Source organism: Dasypus novemcinctus, chromosome 1, assembly GCF_030445035.2.
Source record: "Dasypus novemcinctus isolate mDasNov1 chromosome 1, mDasNov1.1.hap2, whole genome shotgun sequence".
Lineage (NCBI taxonomy): Eukaryota > Metazoa > Chordata > Mammalia > Cingulata > Dasypodidae > Dasypus > Dasypus novemcinctus.
The window spans coordinates 118,358,557-118,385,002 of NC_080673.1; the positions used below are offsets into that span (position 1 = coordinate 118,358,557).

At 36.5% G+C, this 26,446-nt stretch overlaps 1 protein-coding gene across 1 annotated transcript in view; it reads right to left on the minus strand.

Moving 5' to 3' along the window:
* The window catches only part of ARHGAP24 (Rho GTPase activating protein 24), a 527,050-nt gene extending 511,344 nt beyond the window's left edge, over positions 1 to 15,706 (minus strand). Inside the window, exon 1 of the mRNA XM_058296019.2 lies at positions 15,555 to 15,706. Within this exon, the coding sequence (XP_058152002.1) occupies positions 15,555 to 15,639 (85 nt within the window). The 5' untranslated portion in view covers positions 15,640 to 15,706. The remainder of the gene's footprint in view (positions 1 to 15,554) is intronic.
* Between the last annotated feature and the right edge of the window lie 10,740 nt (positions 15,707 to 26,446).

Sequence of the window (26,446 nt, forward strand, 5' to 3'; positions counted from 1 at the left end):
TGCTTTTGGATGGGAAATTCAAATGTCCTCTGACTCAAACTTGGGGAAAATGATTCCAAGTTACTCAAGAAAGGGGATTAGAAAAACAAAACATAAACAAAACTGAGCAAGGCCACCTTTTGTGGAGTCCAATAAAATAATTTTTAGAGCAGTATGGAGAGAACATCTCCCACCTCAACATTTGTAGGTGAGACAGCAAACAAGAAATCAAATCCAGTTGAGTCCTCCAGGTTACCAGCCACCAGGTAAAAGAGTGGACAGTAGCACTGAAATCTGAGTGGGAAAATACTAACAATTCCAAAGAAGCGCACATAAACCACCCAGGAGGAAGGCTTAGTGGGATTGAGATTTCCATCAATCCTGTGGGGTAGAGACTCGGAGACTAAACATTCATTATTAATGTGAGCATTGCCTATATCCCTACTTAAGCTCTTCTAAACTGTGTGGAGGCTCAAATACTATTGCAAGCAACCGGAAACAAAGAGGGGAAGGAGTTAAGCCCAATAATGGTCATTTTATGATCTAGGGAAGAAGAATAATTTCAAGAGAAATTAGCAAATTCAAGAAAATAGCTGTTGCCATGTACATGGATGGTTAGTTTCCACAAGCAGAAAGTGTTTAGCACATCCTAAATGCAAAAGACCCTGTGCAGAATGCAAAGTCAGTTCATACTTGAACCTTGCCTTCAAGAGATTTACATTCAATCACTGACTAATGGGTAAACCAAAAAGGTTGGGATAAATTTATCTTCTTTCCTTTAAGGTAATGCGAGATAATGCTACAATGAGGATATTTATTCTTGGCTAATATCTAGTCTCTGAAAGGTACTGGCATCATCTTCACAGGCAAACAAAAGACTTACTTTTCATATGGTAATGTTATATCATTATTTCAGACTCTACCCTAGACTTCAAGCAGATTATAAAGACACTTTGACATATTTTAAATTTTTGTTCATTTGTTCTGTGAACTATCAAGGCATTCTTAAAAGACCAGAAGACAACTGACTGTGAAATTGTTCATGTATTTACCAGGTGGGTATTTCTTAGCATACATTCCCTAAAATCTTTGGCTTTCAATTGTACAATAATAGGAAAAAAACACTCACTATAAATAATAGAAATTCAATGATAGTATTCAAATCTTTTGAAAATCAGTTTACAAACACTAAAATAGTTTCTGGATTAAGCACTACACTAAGAAAGCCTAAGACAAAAACAACAATACTGTTTAGTTGAATCTCTAACTTCAATTGTTTATGAAATTCTAAAATCATACATATTTGGTGTGAAGTCCTCTATACTTATTTAAGTCAAAAGGAAACTCAGAGAAATGTCATTTGTAGGCTTAAAAGTGATTCAAAATTTACCGATTTTGCCTACCTCCTTTCTCCTTTTTGAGAGATTACTGTAAAAATGTTAATTTCATTAGGACTTTACTAAAACTAATTTTATAAAAGAAATATTTAAGATTAAGCTCCCTGCCATTTATGAACTGATTTATTATTTCCTTATGATGTGCCTCCATTGGATTAAAAAAAATTTAGAATCAAGTGGTTGCTTTAATAAATTTTGCACACGGAGGTCATATTAATATAGACTTTTCAAAGCTAAAGATTTGTGTTAATATTTTAACATAAAGAAAAGATTATAGAAAACTTGCTCTTTAATTTTATTAGCACAAAATGCTCCCTTTAGAACTACAATACATATCTACTTTTAGCCTCATCTACAAACAGTTTCTGTTAATATGTTATATCCCAATGTTTTTTTGCAAACAAATAATTTCTAAACAAAGTCCAATAAGTCAAAAATTCAGTACTATTAATATGATTATATCATTAATTTGCACATGTTTTATCCATGTTTCAGTTGAAATTACTGATCAAGTTTCTGAAATATACAAATTTGTATAATTTATGTAGATAAACCCATTAATGATAGAAAACTGTATTTGCATTTTATTGAGGTAAGATTAGTAGATTTACCGTTGTATTTTTTATTTAATAGCTGCAGGGATCACAGTGAAAATAGCTTTTTCCAGGATGAAGCACACTCTGCTTAAATGTAAACTAACAGTCCATGAAAACACATTAAAAAAAAAACAACCACTTTATTGGTACATATTAATAAAGCATAAAATTCATCCAAAGTGTACAATCAATGGTATTTGCTATAATCACATCGTTGTGCATTCATCACTTCAATCATTAATAGAGCATTTTCATTAAATTTTTTAACAGTCTAGGACACCAGGCAAATTTATGTAATAACTCATTATTAGAGTGAAAATGAGCTTAAATAAGGCAACATATGGGTATTTGTTATAACTTCGGATGGTATTTGAATAGTCACAAGGCATTAAGATCCAAGTGTGAATTAGTTACTTAAAAATCAACAATAAGAACATTAAAAAATGGTTCACACTGGGTGGTGGTTACTAGCATCATTGGCCATTTCTCGATGCCAGTAAAGTCCAGATTTACTTACTATATGAAGACCCTTGAATTATCCACTACATAAATCTTAATCTTCAGCATAAGGACAAAGATTAAATACTCCGCTTTATCCTTTCTTTAATTTTATTCTGTTCTAATTACAAATACAAATATATTAAAAAGACATTCATGGTAAGTTATAAGAAAATTCTCATGGAAAGAGCAAGTAGATGCCAGGTATGCTGATATCTAGACCATGGTAATCCACTCTCCTTTTCTCCCAGCTTCCTGCCCAAGTAGACATTGCAAGGGGTAATTTAGAAACACTGGTATATGTCTTTTATTTCCGATACCAATTGGCTCCATCCTGTGGGGAGAGGGAAAGAGAAGGACAAAAACTCAACAGTTTTGTCCAAGAACTAAAACATCATAGGGGCAAACAAAAATTATTATTCCCCAATATGTGTAGAAGTTGTGACAAATAAAATGCAAACTACTGTTGAATTCACAGGGGTTTTCTGTTATTATACTTTTCATCAAGCTGTAGGATACTGAAAATACAACTGTTTATATATGAGGGGACATTTAAATATTTTGACGTTTCCAATTATTGCAAAAGGACTGCAATGGATCTCTACTTAGACCCACCTGTCTCCATGTTACTATCATTCTTTGAAGGTGAAAGAGTTCTGTAGGGAGTGATTACACACTGATTGTAGCTACTCTTCCCCAAGAGCATGGACATCATGAATTCATTACAAAATTCACTGCAGAGCAGTCAGGGTCACAGCAATTTCTAGTATTCCAGAGTAAATATCCTGCCACTACTGCTTTACCAACAGGAACATGGGAGCAATGTGCACAATAGATCCTTTATAAAAACCACTGAGCTTGTTTCAAAACAGTTAAATCATCACTGCTACCTTTAATGGAATTCATTAAAATGGAAGCTGTGGGTCTATCTAGATAGGTCCACTATAATTCAATTTTAATTAACTTGATCATTATTTTTCACAATGCTAATAAACAAGCTATGCTACAACCTTATCCTAACCTTGGATCTTTCAGCATAGAATTGGAAATTGAAATCTTTCATCTTTCTTTATTTAAATTGCTATGTGATGCCTTAAAAAGCACATTATTAAAACCCAATGATTCTGAAAAATCAGCAAGATGGCAGCAGAGTAAGGTGTTCCAACAGTCAGCTTGTGCTACAGGGCAGTTAGTAATCACCCAGAGCTATCTAAAGCACCTGTTTGGGGGTTCCAGGAGAGCAGAAAAACACCCTATAACATCCTTGAAAGAATGGAAGAAGGAGACTGTCCACCTACAGAGAAGATTCATGAGTAGAGCGCTCCATACCACAGAGGCCGGGGCTCATTCTCCACTGGCAGTGCAAGCCACTTCAGGAGCTAGTCCATGGCTGGAATTGGAAGCTCCATTTCCCAAAAATGGGGGAGGAAGAGATGGCTTGGCACCAACGTCAGCTACTGATTAGTAAACTTGGCTCGCTAAAGTATAATCCTGAGAATAGCTAAAGTTTTAACCTGTCCTAGTCAGAAAAAGGCTGACAGCCACCATTTTAAGTCTGTCCCCAGCATAAAGGCACATGGGATTGACTGAAAATCACAGGAATGGTAGGAACCTGCTCCTTTCCATCCAGATCAGATATCTGCTCTAGCTTAAGCCCAGTGCCACCTCCAGGAGGAAGGAAGCTGGGGCGGGGGGGGGGGGGGGGGGGGGGGAGGGGCTGTACCAGCATCTCTGGGTAACTGCAGGCCACACCACAGAGGTTGGTGCTCATCTTACTCTGGTGGAGAACAACTGAAGTTTGAACCTGTCCAAGTCAGAAAGAGACCTGGTAGCCTCCATTTTGACTTCACCCCCAGCATGACATGAAGCTGGGCTGATTGAAAATCACAGTGAATGTAGGGACCAGCTTTTTCCACCCAGATTGGACTGCAAGGATATCCTAGGCTTCAACCCCACCTCTGGCAGGGAGGAAACTGACAGGACTAGTATAAGCCTCTCTTAGTGCCTGCAGGTACATTGGGCCAGCACAGACTGAATAGTCAGAAGTCTATCTGGGCAACTGTGGTTATTTTGGACCCACATGGCATAGATTACTGCCCACACCTGCAGCTCCATCCCTGCCCAGGCAGGGGAAGAAGGGGCATGAAACTTCATCTGCATCTCCAGGCAAATATGGTCTTGGATTGCACAACTTGGATTATTATACATAGCTGTGGCTCTTTTCCTATCCCTGGCAAAGGAGAAAGGTGGGAAGCTTCATGGGTCCCTAGGGCAACATGGACAGATTTAACCTCCACATCTTACAGCACCAAATCTATCCTCAACTCCTTCTACACAACCAGCAAGGGAGAAAGGGCAAGAAAGCCCTAAACTAAAGAGAGAAACTACACCCAGAATAAACACATCTAGTAAGCCAGATGCCAAGATACTAACAAAAAAACTACAATCCATACCAAGAAACAGAAAGATATCGCCCAGTAAAAGGAAAAAAGTAAACCTCCAGATGACAAAAAGGAGTTGAGATGACTAATCATAGATGTTCAAACAAATCTCCTTAATAAATTCAATGAGAAGGTTAAAGAGTTTAAGGATATTAAGAAGACATTGGATAAGCACAAAGAATTTTAAAGCATACATAGAAAACTAGCAGATCTCATGGAATGAAAGGTGCAATAAAAGAAATTAAAAATATCCTGGACTCATATAACAGCATATTTGAGGAGGCAGAAGAAAAGGTCAGTGAGCTTGAAGATACCGCCTCTGAAAGTGAACACATAAAAGATCAGATGAAGATAAGAAGGAAAAATTTGAAAAAGATCTTAGGGAACTAAAGGACAGCAAGAGATGAGCAAACATATATGTCATAGCTGTACCAGAAGGAGAAGAGAAGGAAAAAGGGGCAAAAGGAATATTTGAAGAAATAGTGGTAGAAAATTTCCCAACCCTATTGAAAGACATAGATATCTGTGTCCAAGAAGCACAACATACTCCCATCTGAATAAATCCAAATAAACAACTCTGAGACACATTCTAATCAGAATGCCATGTGCCAAAGACAAAGAGATAATTCTGAGAGCAGCAAGAGAAAAGCAATGCATAGCCTATAAGGGATACCCAATAAGATTAAATGCTGACTTCTCATCAGGAACCATGGAGGTAAGAAGGCAGTGGTATGACATATTTAAGATACTTTCAGAGAAAATCTTCCAGTCAAGAATCTTATATTCAGCAAGACTGTCTTTCAAAAATGAGGGCAAATTTAGAATGTTCACAGATAAACAGAAACTGAGAAAGTTTATAACAAAGAAACCAGCCTTGCAGGAAATACTAAAGGGTGTGCTACAGTCTGAAATGAAAAGACAAGAGGCTTGGAAGAGAGTCTAGAAATGAAGATTGTATTAGTAAAAGTAACAAAGTGTCAAAAAAGTGGTGAAAATAAAATATGACAGTAAAAACCCAAAGGTCAAAATTGGTGAAATAAGAACTGCTTTTACAGTAATAACATTGAATGTTAATGGATTAAACTCCCTAATCAAAAGGAACAGACTTGTGGAATGGATAAGAAAATGTGAGCCATCTACACGCTATCTGCAAGAGACTCATCTTAGACAAAGGATACCAATAGACTGAAAGTGAAAGGCTGGAAAAAAGATGTTCCACCAATGGAGGAAAGAAAGAAAAGGAAGGAAGGAAGGGAGGGAGGGAGGAAGACAGAAAGAGAGAAAAAATCCAGAGTAGCTATATCAGATGAAATAGACTTTAAAAAACACCAGTAATGCACAATCTGAGGAGGAAGTCAGGAAAAAAAATTCCATTTACCATAGCAACTAAAAGAACCAAATACTTAGGAATAACTTAACCAAGGATATAAAGAACTTGTATTCAGAAAACTACAATGCATTGTTAAAAGAAATAAAAAAAGACTGAAAGAATTGGAAGAACAGTCCATGCTCATGGATTGGAAGACTAAATATCATTTAGATGTCAATTCTATCCAATTTCATATACAGATTTAATGTTCAATGTAATTCCAATAAAAATTCCACCATCATTTTTTAAACAAATGGAAAACACAAATATCAAATTTATTTGGAAGGGCAAGGGATCCCAAATAGCCATAAACATCTAAAAAAGGAAAAACAAAGTTGGAGGACTCTCACTTTCAGACTTTGTCATATTACCTAGCTACAGTGCTTAAAACAGCATTGTACTAGCATAAAGATAGACACACAGACCAATGGAACCACACTGATCATTTGGAAACAGACCCTCACATCTATGGTCAAGTGATTTTTGATAAGCTGTCAAACCTACTCAACTCGGGCAGAACAGTCCACTCAACAAATGGTGCTGAGAGAACTGGATATCCATAACCTAAAGAAAGAAAGAGGACCCCTATCTTACACCTTATACAAGAAATAACCCAAAATGGACCAAAGACCTAAATATATAAACAAGAATTACAAAACTTCTAGAAGAAAATGTAGGAAAACATCTTCAAGACCAGGTGGTAGGTGGTAGATTGTTAAAGGAGATAGGAGGGCTGAGAACAACTACTGGTGCTTAATGTATCTAGAAGTTTTAATTAACTTTACTGTAAAACAGTGGCAATGTATAGAGTTGATGGTAACACATAGCAAGTAACAGCTAGTTTATAAATGGGAATGCGGCTGGAAAGGGTAGTCTAGGGATGTAAATGTTAATTGAAAGAAAGTTAGAGAATAATCTAGGGACTTAATAGCACGGTGAACTGATAGGTGGATGAGAATCGTGGTTGATGGAACAGATGCAAAAGTGTCCTTCTGTGAGCTAGCACAGGTATATGTCACTTTTGCAGAGTGGTGGGAATATGGAGAAACATGGGGAAAATACAACTGGAGTGACCTGTGGACTGTGGTTAACAGCAATACTGTAATATTCATGTATCTATGACAAAGATGTACTGTGTTGATAATTGGGGAGTATCAAAACTGCCAAATGTATGCTATGGACCATGGTTGGTGGTAATATTCTGATGATATAATCTCATAATCTGTAACAAATATTCTACCACAGTATGGTTTGTTGATGAAGGGGTGTTGAAAATGGGAATTCTACACATGTGCATGATTGTTTTGTAGATTCACAACTTCTGAAATAGAAATATATTTTAAAAAACAATAGCATGGGTTGCAGGAAAAATATACCAAATGTAAGCTATAAACCATAGTTAGTAGTAAGATTTTGGTGATATTCTTTCATAATTTGTACCATGTCTTACAACAATGCAAGGTGTTGGTGGTGGATTGATGTATGGGACCACTGCATGATGTTATGCATGTTTGTTTTGTAAATTCACAACTTTTACCATACTTATTATTTATGTATATTCATGTATGAATGATTTAAAAATAAAAATAATAGGGTAGTTTTGGGGGGAAATACACCAAATGTAAGAAATTTAGCTAGAAGTAATATTTTGAGAGTGCTCTTTCATCATTTGTGAAAAATGTTTTACAATACTGCACAGTATTGGTGGTTGGGTGATATATGAGAGCCCTGTATGATGTTATGCATGTTTGTTGTGTAAGTTCACACCTTTTACTATATACTTATTATTTATGTATGTTGATGTATGAGTGATATACTTCAATAAATGTTTAAATAAAAAGTCAATGATTCCTGTTACCATTAATTTGTCCTTTGTTAGTAATCTTCAATGTATTTATGCTCCAAGATTTCAACTGCCCTTCTGCCTGACCACTGCTTCATGTTACAGCACAGAAAGGGTTTGGCATGAGCAATGCATAACATGCATTGATGTCTGCATATTATAAGTACAAGGATTCAAGCATTTTGTAATATATCAGGGACTTATAGGCATTTGAGAATCTTTGGAGATATTCAGGGTTGTGTAAAAATGGAAGTGCTCCAAACTCACAGTTCAGTGTACAATATAACCTTGATTGTTGTTAACATCATGAGTTTATGAGACACTTGGAAAGATACAAATACCAAAATCTGCATAGGTGCTTTACCCAATAGAGTTGTAAAGGATGGGGTGAAAAGGTTGGAATAAAACACTGTAAAATTGGCATCATGCTGTGACCTCCTAGAAAATCCCAACAAGAAGTTGACCCATTTCATTTACAAGAATGACAGATTTGCCCTGGAGATCCTAATTGTTTTTTTCATGTTTGGCACCAGTTTTTTCAGCAGTCTATCCACTATGTATGCATATAAACATGTATGTGCATGTGTGGGTATGTGAATATGTATATGTATAAGAATGTGTGTGTACATATATATATATACAAATATATGTAATAGATTCGGTCTAGCTTGGTCTTTGTTAATTATCATTCTCCCTCATTGGAGATTTCCTTTTCAGATGTCAGCCCTTGACTCCCTCTTTATCTCGTAGGTGTGCCCTCTCCATCTGGGAGTCATTAGCATCATGCTGGTACCCCACAGGATTGTTTTGAACAAAAAAAATGAATTCTTACTTATGCACTGAGAAACAAGTGACAGAACATGGCACATGCCCAATAAATTATTCCCACCATTTAGCCCTAGGACACCTTCTATCAAAGTTCTACTACCTTAACCCACAGAAATCACCCATCTCATTCATGCTCTAAATTCTCTCCAAGACCTTGACCTTTCATGAGTCTCCAAGATATGATGTTACAGAACTAAAATAGCATGGATCATACAAAGACCAAGTTCATCAATATAGAATGTGAACATTTGTGGCAACTGCTGGAAAAGATGAAGATTTCAAAAACTAAATATCGGGAAGAAGTTCTTTGGAAAGATGATAAAGTGAGTCAGGTATCAGTTATATCTAGTCCAAGAAAGCTTGATCCTGCCCAACCTTCCAGGAAGCTCCTATTATATATACATATATATTATAAGTATACATTATATATATATAAACTGAATTATGCACAACTTTTTAATTTAAATGTCTGTCTAGCTAAGTGTCTAAAGGAATTTCACATCCTGTCCCTGAATTTCCTCTACTTTCCATTTTTCTTTTCTCTACTACTCATTCCTATTTTCATACAACTTCAAAAATAACTTAGGGTAGGTTTTACAGAACTAGGGTAAGACTGCTGAGGTTAAAGAGAAAATAGGATAATAAGGCAAAGTCCATGACAGTTATATTTCCCATGGGCCCTGTCCTAACTCCTCTTCTCCTTGTGTCCCTGTCAGAGGCTCCCCATCTTCACAGTGGAATGCCTGCTCTGACTTCTGTGACAGAGGCCAGGATGGCCTTCCTCATAAAAATTGAACCTACACTTTCTCCTAAATGAAGGTGAATCTTAATTCAGCCTGTTATGTGCCCAAATCCTAGTATGAGTGATGGGAGAGAATGAAAATCTCATCCCAAAGATGTAATTTCAGAGATGGGTCCAACAAATTTAAAACGAGAGCACAGATCACTTCCAGAGTCCAAGTAGTGGCAGGACCATAATTAGACCTAAAAGTGATTTCCCTTGACTGTTTCCCATTTCTCTCCAAAAAAGCTATCTACCGGCTTCAGAGTCAGGGGATAAATGTCAAAACAGGAGAGATTTTGTTTTGTTCCAGCACACAAAGGAAGAAGAGAAATGTCTGTTGAATGAAAAAGCTTACTAGTCGTTATTAAGGAAATAAAACACTCAGAAGAGAGGACAAGGTAGGAAGCAAGCGTGAAATAGAAACTATCCTTCTAGATCTTCATTTTCCCTGCTCAGAGATGGACAAGTCCTCAGTTCAGGTACTTAGTAGTCATGTGCACAGGATGGTGGGAAGCCATCTATGGTGCCACACTTAGTGCAACAAGTAATACATTCTTACTAACACTGATTGAAATTATGAGTAAATTTTTTAATGTAAATATTATTCACATGGTGAAAAGGTCCTAGAACATTTCTGTGTGTGAACTGACATTATGTGATAAGATACTACATTTGAAATATTAGCCAATGCATTTTTATTTCCAGTGTTCCCCTTCCCTCTGAATCTTAAATCTATAAATTTACTTGTCTCAGCCAAGGCATAGCACAGGGGGAAAAAAATGAAAACAACTAACAACAACAACCAAAAAATTGGTTCAAAAGCATATGAATTGGTAGAAGACTAACTAATGTTAAGAGGCCAATTTTACCCAAATTCATTTACAGATTCAATGCAATCCCAATCAAAATTATAACTAACAGAAATGGAGAAGTCAATTACCAAATTTATTTAAAGGAAAGGGACCCTGACTAGACAAAAATATCTTAAAATAGAAGAACAAAGTTGGTAGACTAACATTTCCTGATCTTAAAGCATATTATAAAGCTACCATGGTCAAAATAGCATGGTTTGAGAATAAAGACATATAGAACAATGGAACTGAACAGAGAGTTCAAAATAAACCCTCACCTCTATGATATATGACAAGGCTACCAAGTCCCCTCAGCTTGGACAGAAAAGTCTCTTCAACAAATTGCGCTTTGCTGGGAGAACTGGTTATCTATCTCAAAGAATGAAAGAGGACCCCTATTTCATACCTTATACAAAAATTAACTCAAAATGGATCAAAGGTCTAAACATAAAAGACAGGACCATAAAAATCCTAGAAGAAATTGTAGGAAAGCATCTTCAAAGTCTGACGATAAGAAGTAGTTTCTTAGCCCTTACATCCAAAGCACAAAAAAGGAAAGAAAAAAAAAACAGATAAATGGGATCTCCTAAAAATTAAACACATTTGCATTTCAAAGGACTTTGCCAAAAAGATAAAAAGGCAGCCTACTCAATAGGAGAGAATATTTGGAAGCCACATACTGATAAAGTTTTAATATTCATGACATATAAAGAGATCCTACAACTTAATAATAAAAAGACCAGTGACCAAATTTTAAAAATGGGCAAAAAAAGACTTGAATAGACATTTCTCCAAAGAGGAAATACAAATGACCAAAAAACACATGACAAGATGTTAGGGAAATGCAAATCAAAATTACAATGGGACATCATTTCACACCTATTAGAAAGGCCACACTATTAAAAAAAGAACAAAACAGAAAACTACAAGTGTTGGAGAGGATGCAGAGAAACAGGAATGCTTATCCACTGTTGGTAGGAATGTAGAATGATGAAACTGCTATGGAAGACTATTTGGGCAGGTCTAAGAAAACTAAATATAAAGCAGCCATACAATCTGGCCATCCCACTCCTAGGTATATACTCAGAAGAACTGAAAGTAGGGATGTGAACATGGAAACAACCCAGGTGTCCATCGATAGATGAATGGATAAACAAATTATGTATATACGTATGATGGAATATTATCCAGGTGTAAGAAGAAATGAAGTTGGGATGATATGACATTGATGAACCTTGAGAATATTATGTTGAGTGAAATAAGCCAGACACAAACGAACAAATAATGTATGATTTCATTAATGTGAACTAAAAATAATGAGTAAACTCGTGGAGTTAATAGCTAGAATATAGATAACCAGAAAATAGAATGAAGAAAGAGAATGGGGAGTTGAGGATTAATATGTGCAAAATTGGTAATAAGGTTTATCGTAAATGCTTGCAAATGGATAGAGGTTATGATAACATATTGTAGTGATTGTAATTAGCAGTGCTAATATATGGGTATGATGGTTGAAAGAGAAAGTTTAAGGTCATGTATGTCACTAGAAGAAAAGCTAAAGGATGAAACATTGGACTATATAGCGTAGTGAACCCTCTTGTGGACAATGAGTTTGGTTAATAATAAAAATATAAAAATGTTTTTCCAAGAAACAGAGCAAGAGTACATTTGTACTGCAAGATGTTAATAATAGAGTGATGTATAGGCAAAAATATACCCAAAGCAAACTATGGACTATAAGGAATATTAATATATTAAAATAATTTCCATCAATTGCAAAGGAGAATTATGCAAAATGGAAGAAGCAGACACAAAGTACTGTATATATTGTTTGAGTCCATATATACAAAATGTAAATAGAAATAAATCTATAGAGACAAAATTATATTAGCAGCTATGTATGGCAGGGGAAGGATAGAGAGACTGAGGAGATAGGAGTTTTACTTTTTGGAGTAATGAAAGTACTCTAATATTGATTGCAGTGACTAATGCACACCTCTGTGATTATACCAAAAGCAATTGAACCCTTCAGATAGACTGTATGGTTTGTGAATATGTTTCAGTAAAATTGCTTTTTTAAAATAGCCTATGAATTGGTGCTGTGGAAAGTATTCTTTAGTGCTCACTATCCGTAAAATAATTGTGAAGAAGGTGAGACCTTCTAAAAGGAATATTCGAAGTGAATTTCCCTTTGCATTTGGGGCATGCTGGGATTGATATTATCAGTTGTTTCTGTTCTTCAGTGGAGAATGTTGTTTACACTGATGAGTTCAAGAGCGCTGGAAATCAAACCGGTCACCAATGACCAGAGGGCAAAGGGGAGACCAGGAGTGAGAGCGAAGGAACGAGGAGGTAAAAGGTGGCTGTAAGTCTGTTCCAGCACAAAGATTGTCTGTGGTAGAGATTGCTTTAGAATGTAGAGATTTCAGTTGTGATTATGTCTTTTTCCTTTTGCTAGGATCCTTAGCATTGGAAACCTTTACTTTTCAGCTGAGATCCATAAGAGCAGAGGAAAGATTTGGTCATAACCTGTGATGTGTCACTCATGATTTACAACCCCCCTTAATGTATATTTATTTTTCAAAAATCTCTGCCCTCCCCAACCACCATAGATGCCACCACCATTGACAAAACAAGTAAAATGGTTAGATGTCAGGAATTTGTTGTTGTTGTTTATTGATTTCATTGTATCTACTATTTAGTAACATATTTTGATAACTTAAAACCTACCTCTACTTTGCTAAAGTGAATATAAGAAGGAATTTTTCTTTTATAGTTGGGCTGGAAAAAGTGGGGGAAATGACACAGAATAAAGTGGCAGAAGCAATATATATGGAGACAACTTTCACTAAGAAAATGTCAGGGTCTGATTGAATTATAGTCCCTCTATCAGAGTTGCTCCTCCAGGGAGCTTTCTCTACTCATATGTTGGCATGGAGCAGTGTGTATTTCGTATCAGGAGGTCAGTTCATTAAAATACACATAACTTTTGTCTCAATGAGTCAAAAATAAGCTCCTAAAGCCACAAATACTGACCTTTTTGTCCTGTAAGCCTCAAATGCCTACCATAGTTATGAGTATACACAATTATGAGCACCTAATTGGCTCCCTAATATTTATTTATTGGTTGATTGATGTCATGCATGAGTGTATTCATGCCTGGGAATGAAAGAGAGGAGTATATAATTCTTATGACACCATGAGATAGATGCATATCACATTAATGCATATCACAGTGGGCAGTGTGACCAAAAAATGGCAACATAGATGAGCAGGGAGGAGGAGGTAATTGAGTGTTAGCTAGTGACCCTCAAGAAGGAAGAAACCAGGAAGGAAAGAACAAGAATTGAGTATTTATTTCTCCCAGGGTATTAAAATCAAAATGGGCCCTTCCCTCATTTCCAGGGAAGTCTTTGTAACTTTAAAGGTGCAGAGTTCAGGAATGCAGGGCCAAGAAGTCAGATGGTGAAGACGACAGCAATGGGTGAACCAAGAGGCACAGAAGCACACAGGAAAGCCAGGGCAGGCTTGAAATCATGCTGGAGCAAGTCAAACCAGAGCACCAAGTTGAGCAACGAGATGTAAGGGAAGAGCCAAAAAACCAATAGAGAATAAACAAGGTCACGAAGCAGAGTGAAATAATTACATTTGCAAGATCCTTAACTATGAATACAAAATTATTGGTGACTAATAAGTGTTGACACGACAATCTAGGCATTTTCTTGCTTCCTAAGGTGGTCATAGATCCTTAGCACTAGCCCCAGGTTAGGTTTCACCCATTCCCTATGAAATTTTCCAACTAATGATAGTTCTTTGCCAACTTTCTGATCCCCCAGTTCTCTTCTGTTTCTTCACAGTGTCTCTCTTCTTACTCCTAATAACATTAATCTCACTGAGTCTAACCTGGGGGGAAAAGTATGTATGGTATAGAATTCCTAGGATTCTATGTCAGAAGCATAGAATCCTAGTCTCTTACAAGTTTTAACATTATTTTTTCCTAAAATGGTGGCTATGCAATTCTGTTATTAATTTATTCCATGACTAGAGATCCAAATACTCTGAATGCCTTAAAAAATCCTGAGTTGACAGACATGTTTCAATAATATTTTTCTTTATCATAATAACATATTTTTATAAAATTCTATAGAACTTTAGTTTCTTTTATTAATACAGTCCAAATTGTTTTTATTTACTTGTTCTTTGGTCTATTTCTTCTTTTCACATGTCAATTTTGCATTGCTTTTTCCTTTATTTCAACATGCATAAACTCTCTCTTTCATGTCATTTGTGTTAGTATGAACAAAAAATGATGACAGATAAAAGAAGAAATGCAGAGCACTTACTAAAACTTTAAAAAACTTGATTAAACAAGGTCACTCTCATTCTAAAACAAAATCCATGGGAAAGTAAAAATAGTACACAAAGCAAGATGATAAAGAATCATGGTTTATATGCTTTTAAATAAATAATCAAGCAGCAGACATTATTTAAAAGTGATACAGGTTGAAAATATATTAATTCATTTTATTCCCTATTAGTCAAATTGATGAGCAGGTAAAGCCTAAGTTGTGTGTTTTGTTGCCTAAGAGGAGTAGAGTCTAAGTGCAGATTCTCAGTCTAGCTTGTAATTGTTCAAGAGAACAAAGACAGCACTTGATCACAACCCCCCCACATCTATATATAGATATATATATCCAAGTTTCAAATTCATTCATGAAAAATAATCCTAAGCAGATAAATAAGATGTAATAAATTAAATATCAAAAGGATAAAAATGTCACATGATAGCTAAACACTGGACCTCATACTTAGCATTCAATGCCAGTTAACAACATGAAAGTTATTGTATTAGGAAGACAGAATACTAAAAAAAAATAAAATTGTCTTTCTTTAAGAAAACCTAATATCAAAAAAACAATTTTCCATAGTTCCAGGAAGATGGCATTGGAATAGACCAGCAGGGCTCACCTCTCTTACAAAACAGTGTGGGAAGGGCAGAAGTCATCTGAATCGGGTGCTTTGGGGATCTGCAGACCAGGAGAAGGCTGTTCATTGTCCAAGAGGGAGTGGGACAGAAAGATGAAGAGGTCAAAATATAAACTGTGAGTTACTTGCTCCCACTCTCAGTCTCTGTAAAACCTGTGACTGACTGCCACAGACTGAAAGGGTAGCAGATGTTTTCTTCCCTGGGAAGAGGGAGGTTGCAGTAGAAAACTGAGTGCGGTTTCTCTGCAGTGAGTTTAAACAGAAGAGCACAGCTTTGAATTCCACTTCAAACTGGCCCAGAAATACCAGCCAGAGGAAATTGGAAGAGACAACTCTGTGGAAAGGTCTGCTGAAGAGTGCCATCTGCTGGTGATCTGGGAAGTGAAGGGAACAAAAGGCTTTTTGGAGTCTCCTGTCCCTATCCCCAGGCCCTACTGGGTCTGGTCTGTGCCCAATTAGTAGGTCCCTGGCCCTGTTTTGATAACTTAAACAGCAAACAATTCCCAAAGCAAGCAGAAGGAAAGAAATAACAAAAAGTAGAGCAGAAATAGAGGAAATAGAGAACAAAAGAGAAAAAAAAAACAATAAAGAGAAATAACCAAACCAGAATTTGGTTCTTCGAGAAGACCAAAGAAATCAACACACCCTTAGCTAAGCTGACAAAGAAAAGAAGAGAGAGGACGCTAATAAATAAAATCAGGAATGAGAAGGGGGCCATTACTGCAGGAATTTTAAAAAGATTGTAAGAAGTTAGTCTGAACAACTGTCTGCCAACAAATTAGACAACTTAGAGAAATGAACAACTTCCTAGAAACACAGAAACTGCTCACACAAATGTGAGAAGAAATAAAAGACCTCAACAAATCAATTACAAGTAAAGAGATTCAATCAGTCATCAACAAACTCACAACAAAGAAAAACCCAGACAGATGGCTTCACAGGGGAATTCATCACCCTAATACCAAAGCTAGGTATGGTATTACAGGAAAATTACAGACTAAATTCTCTAATAAAAACAGATGCAAAAATTCTCACCAAAATAGTTGCAAATTGTATCCAACAGTGCATTAAAAGAATTATACACCATGATCAAGTGGGTTTTATCCCAGGCATGCAAGGGTGGTTCCACACAAGAAAATCAACTGAGGTAATTACACCACATTAACAAATCAAAGGAGAAAAATCACATGGTCATCTCTATTGACAAAGAAAAGGCATTTGACAAAATCCAGCAACCTTTCTTGATAAAAACACTTCCAAAGATAGGAATAGAAGGAAACATCCTCAACGTGATATAGGGCATATATGAAAAATTCTCAGCTAACATTATACTCAATGGTGAAAGGCTGAAAGCTTTCCCACTAAGATTGAGAACAAAACAAGGATGCCCACTCTCACCACTGTTCTTCAGCATTGGAATGTAAGTTCTAGCTCAAGCAATTAGGCAAGAAAAAGAAATAAAGGAATCAAAATTGGAAAGGAAGAAGTAAAACTTTACTATTTTCAGATGATATGATTTAGAAAACCCCAAAAAATAGACAATGAAACTATTCGAAATAAATTCAGCAAAATGGTGGGATACAATATCAAGATGCGAAAACCAGTAGTGTTTCTATAGCATAGAAATGAATAATCTGAGGAGGAAATCAAGAAACAAATTCCATTTACAACAGCATCTAAAAGAATCAAATTCCTAGGAATAAATTTAACTAAGAATGCAAAGGGTCTGCACTCAGAAAACTATAAAACATTGCTAAAGAAATTAAGGAAGACCTAAACAAATTGGAAGATATTCCATGATCATAGATGGGAAGACTAAATATCATTAAAATGTCAATTCTACCAAAACTAATTTACGATTCAATGCAATCCAAATCAAAATTCCTACAACGTACTTTGCAGAAGTAGAAAAGTCAGTTAATTTTTGACAAGGCTACCAAGCCCACTCAACAGGGACAGAAGTGTCTCTTCAACAAATAGTGCTGGCAGAACTGGATACCCATATCCAAAGCATGAAAGAGGGCCCCTACCTCACACCATATACAAAAATTAACTCAAAATGGATCAAAGGCCTAAATAGAAAAAGACCTACTCATATACCTCCTGGAGGAAAATGTTGAAAAGCATCTTCAAGATGTAGTGGCAGTAGGTGGTTCCTTAGACCTTTTCTCCAAAGCATGAACAAGGAAAGAAAAAAATAGATAAATGGAACCTTCTCAGAATTAAATGTTTTTGTACTTCAAAAGACTTGTTAAGAAGATGAAAAGGCAGTCTACTCAAAAGGAGAAAATATTTGGAAACTATATATCTGGTAAGGGTTTAATATCCATGATATATAAAGAGATCCTGAAACTCAACCACAAAAAGACTAAACAAGCCAATGAAAAATGGGCAAAAGACATGAACAGTTGTTTTACCAAAGAGGAAGCATAAATGGCCAGAAGGACATGAAAAGATGTTCAACATCACCAGCTCTTAGGAAAATGCAAATCAAAACTACATTGAGATATCATCTCATACCTATTAGAATAGCCACTATTAAAAAACACACAAAAAACAGAAAACGGCAAGTGTTAGAAAGGTTAAGGAGTAGGAACACTCCTTCACTGTTGGTGGGAATGTAGAAAGGTGCAGCCATTGTTGAAGACTGTTTGGTAGTTCCTAAGAAAATTAAATATAAAGCTGCCATACAATCTAGAAAATTCATTCCTAGGTATATACTCAGAAGAAGTGAAAGTAGGGGGCTGTGAACAAACAGTTGCACACCAATGTTCATAGTGCATTATTCATAACTGCCAAAAGATGGAAACAACCCAGGTGTCAATCAATAGATGAACAGATAAAATGTGGTATATGCATATGATGGAATATTATTCAGGTGTAGGAAGAAATGAAGTTGTGATGTATGTGACAACATGAACGAACCTTGAAGATGTTATGTTGAGTGAACAAACCAGACACAAAAGGACAAATATTGTGATCTCCCTAATATAAACTAAATATAATGAGCATTATATTGGAGGTAATAGCTGGAAGATTGGTCACCAGAAGATAGAATGAGGATAGATAATGGAGAGTCCAGCTTCATTTGTGCAGAATTGGTAATAAGATAGATTATAAATGCTTGTAATTGGATAGAGGTGATGATAGCATATTATAGTCAATGTAATTAGCAGCACGAATATTGGGGAGTGATCGTGGTTGAAAGGGAAATTTTAGGGTTGTATATGTCACTAGAAGAAAAGTTAAAGGATGAAACATGGGACTATATAGTATAGTGAACCCTATTGCAGACAAATGTGTTTAGTAGTACAAATTTAGGAATTTTCTTCAATGAAGTAGAACAAGTCCATGCTAATGTTAAAAGATGTTAATAATAGAGTGGTATCTGAGCTAAAAAGCACGTAAAACAAACAGTATTGTAGTGAATAGTAATATATTAACATTTTTCATCAATTGTAAGTAAAAGAGAAGTTTCTTAAGTTACAGAAACCAGACACAAAGCCCTGCATATGGCGATTCAATTGTATAAAATGTCAATATAAATAAATTTATAGAGATGGATTAAATCAGGCTATTTGTATGGAAGGGATGAAGAGAGAGCTTGAAAGATAACTGCTAAGTGGTGGGTGGTTCTTTTTGGAATAACAAAAGTGCTCTATTATCGATTGTGGTGATATATGCAGAACTCTGTGTTTATACCAAAACCCATTGAATGTGTATTTTGTATGGTATATAAATATATCTCAATAAAACTACTAAAAAGGCATAAGGGTGACTAGCTTCTAAAAATTGCTGGACAGGATCAGTGTTCTTGATATTTCTTTTTGTCCCAGGCTCCCTTATGGCTTGGCAGGACATTTTTGTTGTCCTATCTTTACTTAAAATTTTGGTATTTTGTTCATCGTGGATATTTTTTTTTTTTTTGGCATTAATTAGATTTTTTTAAAAATCTTGCATTAAAACATTATTTATCTAGGAAAAAAAACAACACAATTTGACATTCCGTCATCTTGAAATTGACATTTTAGTATTTGGGTAAACAGAGAGGGAAATGTTTGTTCATACTGTTATTTAGAGATTGAAGGAAAAAAGAAATGTTACCTGGAATCAAATCTCTGCTATGGTTAGAATTCACGGAGCCAAGATGGCTCTGGCTTTGAAAACTGATTTAGTATTAAAGCCTTTTGTTCCCACTCATTCCTGTTAATAAGGGCAAATAGTGAGATGAGGCTGTTGCTACTTTAAACTTTTGCAATTTCTGCTTCTAGCATTCAGTCACACATGGATCCACTGCAGTTCACATCTTCCTCCTTTTGACTTTGCTTAGCAATCATTGTAAGTATGTGTGTGTGTTTCTAAGGTGAGAAGACAGTAAGAGAAAAGGATCATGGAATGATCGCTCTGTTTTTGAAACCTGACGTTTAGAAAGAATAGTGCTTCATTACTTACAAAGAAAGATCTGCCCAGCGGCGTTTCTGTTCTGCCAGCCATTCTCTATTTCCATCCCCCTGTCAGGGAAGGCCCAGGAAGCCAGTGTCTTGATCATAGATCAAGAGCAGAAAAGTTCTGCACCTGGGCCCCACACGGTGGCTCCAACATGAATGTAACCTGTTCATTCCTTTCGAAGCATAGCAGTTTACTGGTCTAAAGAAAATCTGAGGACGTAGGCTCTAGTCCAAAATTATAAATTAAAGTATGCTTAGGAGAGTGGGATGTCAATTTTCTTAGCGGCCTCTAAGTGGGGAGAGGTATTTTCTGGAATGATTCAACTGCGTGAATGGAAGATCCTCCTCCACCAAGCGTAATGGCTGTGTAATACTCATAGCCCCATGGTGGGTTTAGGTGAGAGAAGTGTGCCATACTCCACTTTCTGGGAGATTTTCAAGATCATCACACAGGCTTGAAAAATAAACAGAGAAGGGGTTGCTCTAGTATGAAAGCCTGTGTTATGTAAATATTATTAACATACAATATTTACCTGAATATTTTTCAACCTAAATTAGATTAGAAGTAGCAAGCTAAACAGTGTGAGAAAGTGAGAAGGTAGAGGGATAAATGGATTAGGGAAAGCTTGAGAAAACTATTTGAGAAAGACAAAAAGCAAAAGAAACCTATGTGATAGGTATGCCTAAAAATATAAAACTTCTACTGAACATTATTACTGTATCTATAGTAATTTTTGTTAATAATGCTAACCCTAAGTTATTAAAGAAATCCAGTATTTTCCTTTAAGAGTTCAGAAAGCTGTCCTCATAATGGATAAAATTGGCAATGGGGTGTGTATAAAAGAAGCCTCAAGTATTTTACAAGTTATCTGATATTAAGCTTCTGAATACTGAATCAATGAGCTGTTCCTAAACCTCAGGGGGCAATATTCATTGTTATGCTCTGCTTGAATTTTGCAAGCCTGGACAGCAATCCTCTGGATCTCAGTTTCCTCATCCTAAAATTAAGGAATTAGAACACTGAGGTTCCTTTTAGTTAAAACTTTTGCAATGGAATAATTTATTTCTGAGAGCCTATTTCGTTATAAAATTATTTCTTAATACACTGCAGAATGGTAAAGTGCCCTCCTACCTGCAATTCTGCATCCAACAGATAAGACACAATCTAGAAAAAAAACTTCACTTGCTTCCTGATCTTAATGCTGTGGCTCCACTGAAGAACCCTGAGCAATTGTTTGAACTGAAATTTCAAGTCAAATAATTCATCTGCCACCAAATATGTGTTGACAGCCTACAAAATCCAAGAAAAGAAAAAAGACATAAGTAACATTATCAAGGAGAAGCAAAATAAAAACACATCTTTTATTTAAACCTTAAAATAAAAATCAAAAGATGAGGTGGTGGAAAGCAAAGAAACTCTTTTGTGAAATAGAGATGAAGTTGTTTGTGACGGGAGTCTGGGGTACAATCAGTGTTGTTACTTCATGGGTTTCCACTGGTTCTCTTTTCTCTGGAGGAGGGACAAGATCTGGTCATATTTGTCTAATAAATGAAGTTAGGCATCATTAGTAATGTAATTCTTAGCAATAACGTTCTGTGCCAGAACCAGCTGCCTCTAAGTGTTACTGTGATCCCCAAATATTCTTAAGAATGAGGATCTGTCTTCAGAGAAAAGGTTAAGATGTAAAACTTTAACAGTGAGGGAAAAGTTCCCAAGAAGAGCCCAAAATGCCATTAGGAATGTGAAAACAAGGTGGGTAAATTGAGACTAATCCAGTGAAATAACTTTACCAACCTGAATGGCATAGGTTGGGTCTGTATGGCAAGCACATATTTTTTCTTCAAAAGCCAGAGAACATTTGGAACTTGTAGAATAAAGAAAACTTTACTTAACAAGGAAAATTGAGACAAAGCCAAAGAAATTTTAAACCGGTTAAAAAAATCAGGCTCTGTAGACAGGTGGGAGGTAGAAGGAAGTTCCATGATTGAGGTGACCAGCAATCACAAATCACCATTGCAAAGTTGATGTAGGAATCTGGTATTAACAACAGTTTTTGGATAGGTAGCTATGAAGAAAAAGAGGTGTGAGGAGAAAATGAGGTGTGAGAATCTAAAATTATCATAAATTGAAGGAAAAATCAGACAGGAAAATCAGACATAGGAAAATGAGCCAAGGCGATTGATAAAGGGGCTCGCTTTTAAAACTATTAAGATAGGTCTCTTGCGTGAGAAGCTGAGTGTGAAGAGATGTTATTCAAAGAAGTCATCTTCTAATGGGGAATAGGTCAAAGAGGATAAAAGCCCTCTGTCTGACTAATATTGAGTGTCAGTTACTATTGCTTGAATGGAAAAAAAAAATTTTTGGTCTGGAAGACATTATGGTTTTACAACTCTGTCCTCAATACCTTCTGAAAACAATTTTCCATCTATAGAGCCATTAGCCCATCTCCTCTCTTTAGGAATAGGAATGAAACAGCAAGCAGATGTGAAGCCTTTTGGATCCTTCCAAGAACATGTGTGAGATGAAGCCCGGTCATTTTCCTCTCATGGAGGCTGATTGGTGCCTCACAAGAACTGCACACCTGGGCATGTGTAATTTGCTTATAAAACTGGGATTACACAGCCCTGTGATGTTTTTTGGTAAAAATCTGTTCCTACTGAGACCAGAAAAACACTGACAACCGACTGTTAAAGCACCGTAGACTTTTATATTTCCCCTTTCTGTGTGCTGACAGTCCACAACTCCTAGCAGGCTGATGCTCCAAATTGCACTCAATGGAATGGTTGTGTCACTATAGGAAACACTAATCCAGCGATAGTTAAACATTTGAGTTTGAGATTATGACAGCTTTTATCCTGAAGGATGATAAAAGAATAACAGCCATCTAGTAAAATAGCAAGTTCTTTGAGAGGAAGAATAATTGCAACCTGAAGTGATTTTTACTGCAGGAAAAAGCATTTCAGACATGATAAATTTTTTATATGGTAATGTTGACAGAGGAAAGAATGTTAGAGAACTCAAGATAATTAAGTTATAAGAATGTTATGTGACCCATATTTCAGAATTCCCAGGCCCTTTGCTCAGCTGTTTGCACTCACTGTCCAAAGGGCAGTCATTCACTATCTGTCAGGGTCTATCCTGAAAAGACACTGGGAAAAATGAACATATGAACAGAGGATTTTGTGCAGCACCCTGTTTTTTAGGTAGATGAATGAAGGAAAGAGGTTGCTGATTGAGCGTTCTCTGGGATTCTATCCCCTTGATCCTGGACATCACATTAGGTGGTTTAGGAATTTACCTAACAAGGAAGCAAATTTTAATTTCTAAAATTTGTCAAACCAGCAGGCCTGTAGACTCAATGATGCATGAATACAGTTGTTCCAGGGAGAGCTCTTAGATTTTTGTTAAATTCCCATCTATGGTGCCCTGTCCTCTCTTAAGCCAGCTACAGACCATAACCTTTTGAAACATGGACACTCTACTTGCTTGGCAAAATATAGAAAGTACACCTCAAAATCGGCCTTCTCCTCCAAATGTGGACCACTGTTTTTCATTCAAATAGCAGTTTCTGCTCTGTCTTCTCCCAGGTTGTTTTTTCCTAGAAGACTTGTCAGTTCCTCAAGCAAATAGAAACAAGAGGCAGGATTTACTAGTCTTTTGGACATGCTAAGACATAACTTAAATCCCAGGGTAAACAACCCAGCGTAGCCTCCAGCTGGGGCTTCTTATGCACTCACATAAGTAACTTTTATGGATTAACTATATAACATCAAATGCATTATTATTTGAAGCCTTGGCCTCAATAAAAATAGGTTATAGCTCTGCTTCGGTTGGGCTGTACCGCCTAGTGATTGCAATTATCTGCCAGAATGATAGTAATCTCTCAAAGAATTTCAACATTAATTTTAATGTAATTGGCTTTTAAAATAAATGTCTATTATACAACATTTAAGGAGAAAGTAGAACGCATTTTAAAACAAATTTTCTTTTCCTTATTACAAAAGTATCATGCAACAGTGACTGACATTTATTTACTACATACAATGGGCCAGGCACTAGGTTGAGCACTTTACAAGATTTTGTCGTTTAACCCTCACAGAAACCATGGGAAGCAGTTACCATAATTATCCTCATTTTACAGATGAGCAAGCTAAGACCTAGCTTGCTTAAGCAACTTTCCCAAGGTCATAGTTATTCATGGCAGAAAATTTAGAAACTCCCAATTTCTACCCTCCAAACTAACCACTACGAATGCTTTGATTCACTTACATATCTACAAATGTGTACTTATAGACTCAACTTGTTATATTATCTGCTTCTCACTCAACAATTTATTTGAATGGTCCACATCTTTTTTTTTCTTTCAAAGTACTGTGGATTGAACCTGGGACCTCGTACCTGGGAAGCAGGCACTCAACACTGAGCTACACCCATTCCCCTCACATCATTTTTAATTTTTTTAATTGCTGATATTTCATTCTATAGCTATGCTATAATTTATTTATAGTAGACTTTTGGACACTTTGTCAACTCATAAAATTTTAAAACCTCAGAAGAGGAGGAGCTTTTGTCTGCCAAAATCTGTGATATACTTGAAAACATGTAGCTTTGACAGATGGGTTCTCTAATTTGACGTAGGACTTTGGTCAAGTCAGTTAACCTTTTGAAATCTATTCTCTCATCTGTAAAATGGAATTATTTCTTATCCTTCCCAATTATTGAAAGGATTAGAGATAATCCAAAGCCCCCAATTGAGTGTCTGGCATGGAGCCAGTGTCCATCAAGCTATGGTTGTTTAGTAAAACTATGTGTATCCCCACTGATGTCACCTCCTTGACTTACGTTTTTTATGTAAAAGAAGAGGGTTTTTTTTTTTAATTTTTTTATTTTTTATTGACTTTGTAATAATATTACATTAAAAATATATATGTGAGGTCCCATTCAACCCCACCCCCCCACCCCCCCTCTCCGCCCCCCCAACAACACTCGTTCCCATCATCATGACACATCCATTGGATTTGGTAAGTACATCTTTGGGCACCTCTGCACCTCATATACATTGGTTCACATCATGGCCCATACTCTCCTCTATTCCATCATGTAGGCCCTGTGAGGATTTACAATGTCCGGTGATTACCTCTGAAGCACCATCCAGGGCAGCTCCATGTCCCGAAGACGCCTCCACCTCTCATCTCTTCCTGCCTTTCCCCATACCCTTTGTCCATTATGTCCACTTTTCCCAATCCAATGCCACCTCTTCTATGTGGACACTGGATTGGTTGTGTCCATTGCACCTTTATGTCAAGAGGAGGCTCAGATTCCACCTGGATGCTGGATGCAATCCTCCCATTTTCAGTTGTAATCACTCTAGGCTCCATGGTGTGGTGGTTGTCCTTCTTCACCTCCATCTTAGCTGAGTGTGGTAAGTCCAATAAATCAGATTGTAGGTGCTGGAGTCTGTTGAGGCTCAGGATCTGGCTATCACATTGTCAGTCCAGAGATTCAAATCCCCTAAATATATCTTAAACCCCAACATTAACTGCACCTCCAGCACATTAGCATGAAAGTCTTATGAAGGGAGATCCCATCTGAGTCCAGATTCATCACACATAAACACCATTTCCAAAGAGGGGCCATCTGCCCTGGTAGTTAACCCCATCGGCCATGACCATAACTCCCATGGGTCAGAAGAGGGTTTTATTAAGGAAGAATTTGTTGAGCATTGCAGACTCTGATTTTAAGATTCTATTCAGACTAGATCTCAACTAATCCAGTCTTTCTTATGATGCTGAAGTAAAATTTAGAACAATTTATTCATAGCTGCACAGGTAGAACCATACTTTCTGCTGCCTACCCCCCTCCCCAAGTAGTGTTCCCACTGACATCACACTACCCCTTGTGGCTGTGTTTAAGAGTCAGTGGTAGGCTGCTGGAACTTCTTGGAGCTTATTGGTCTGTGTACCCACAGTGCTTGGACACTGATTTGATGCAGTAGAATATATGCCACAGGTCATATATTAGTTACAGTATTTAAAGGAATAACATTTTCAAATGAATTATGAATAGTAATAAAGTTGATTCAAGTTTATCCTCCTTGTTAAGATTTACAACATCCTTCTCTTCCACTGTGATATGCTTCTTTAGTGAAAAAGAAAGGGATGGAGTTAAACGTGTGGGGACTTATAGCTGCTCCTCCAGGCTTCTAACCTTCATATCCCACCTGTGGGGTAGAGTTTGGCATGGCAAATTCTCCTGTCACATGGGTTAGGGTTGAGAAAAGGTAGAGAATCAGTAAATGAGAACACTGTACTGAGGCCAACCATATGTTTAATATCAAATAACTTGATTCTATTCCATGACTAGAGCAGTTCCATCTTCAGAAGAGCACTAAGGTGGCTATGTGAAAACTTTAAACAAATCAGTAT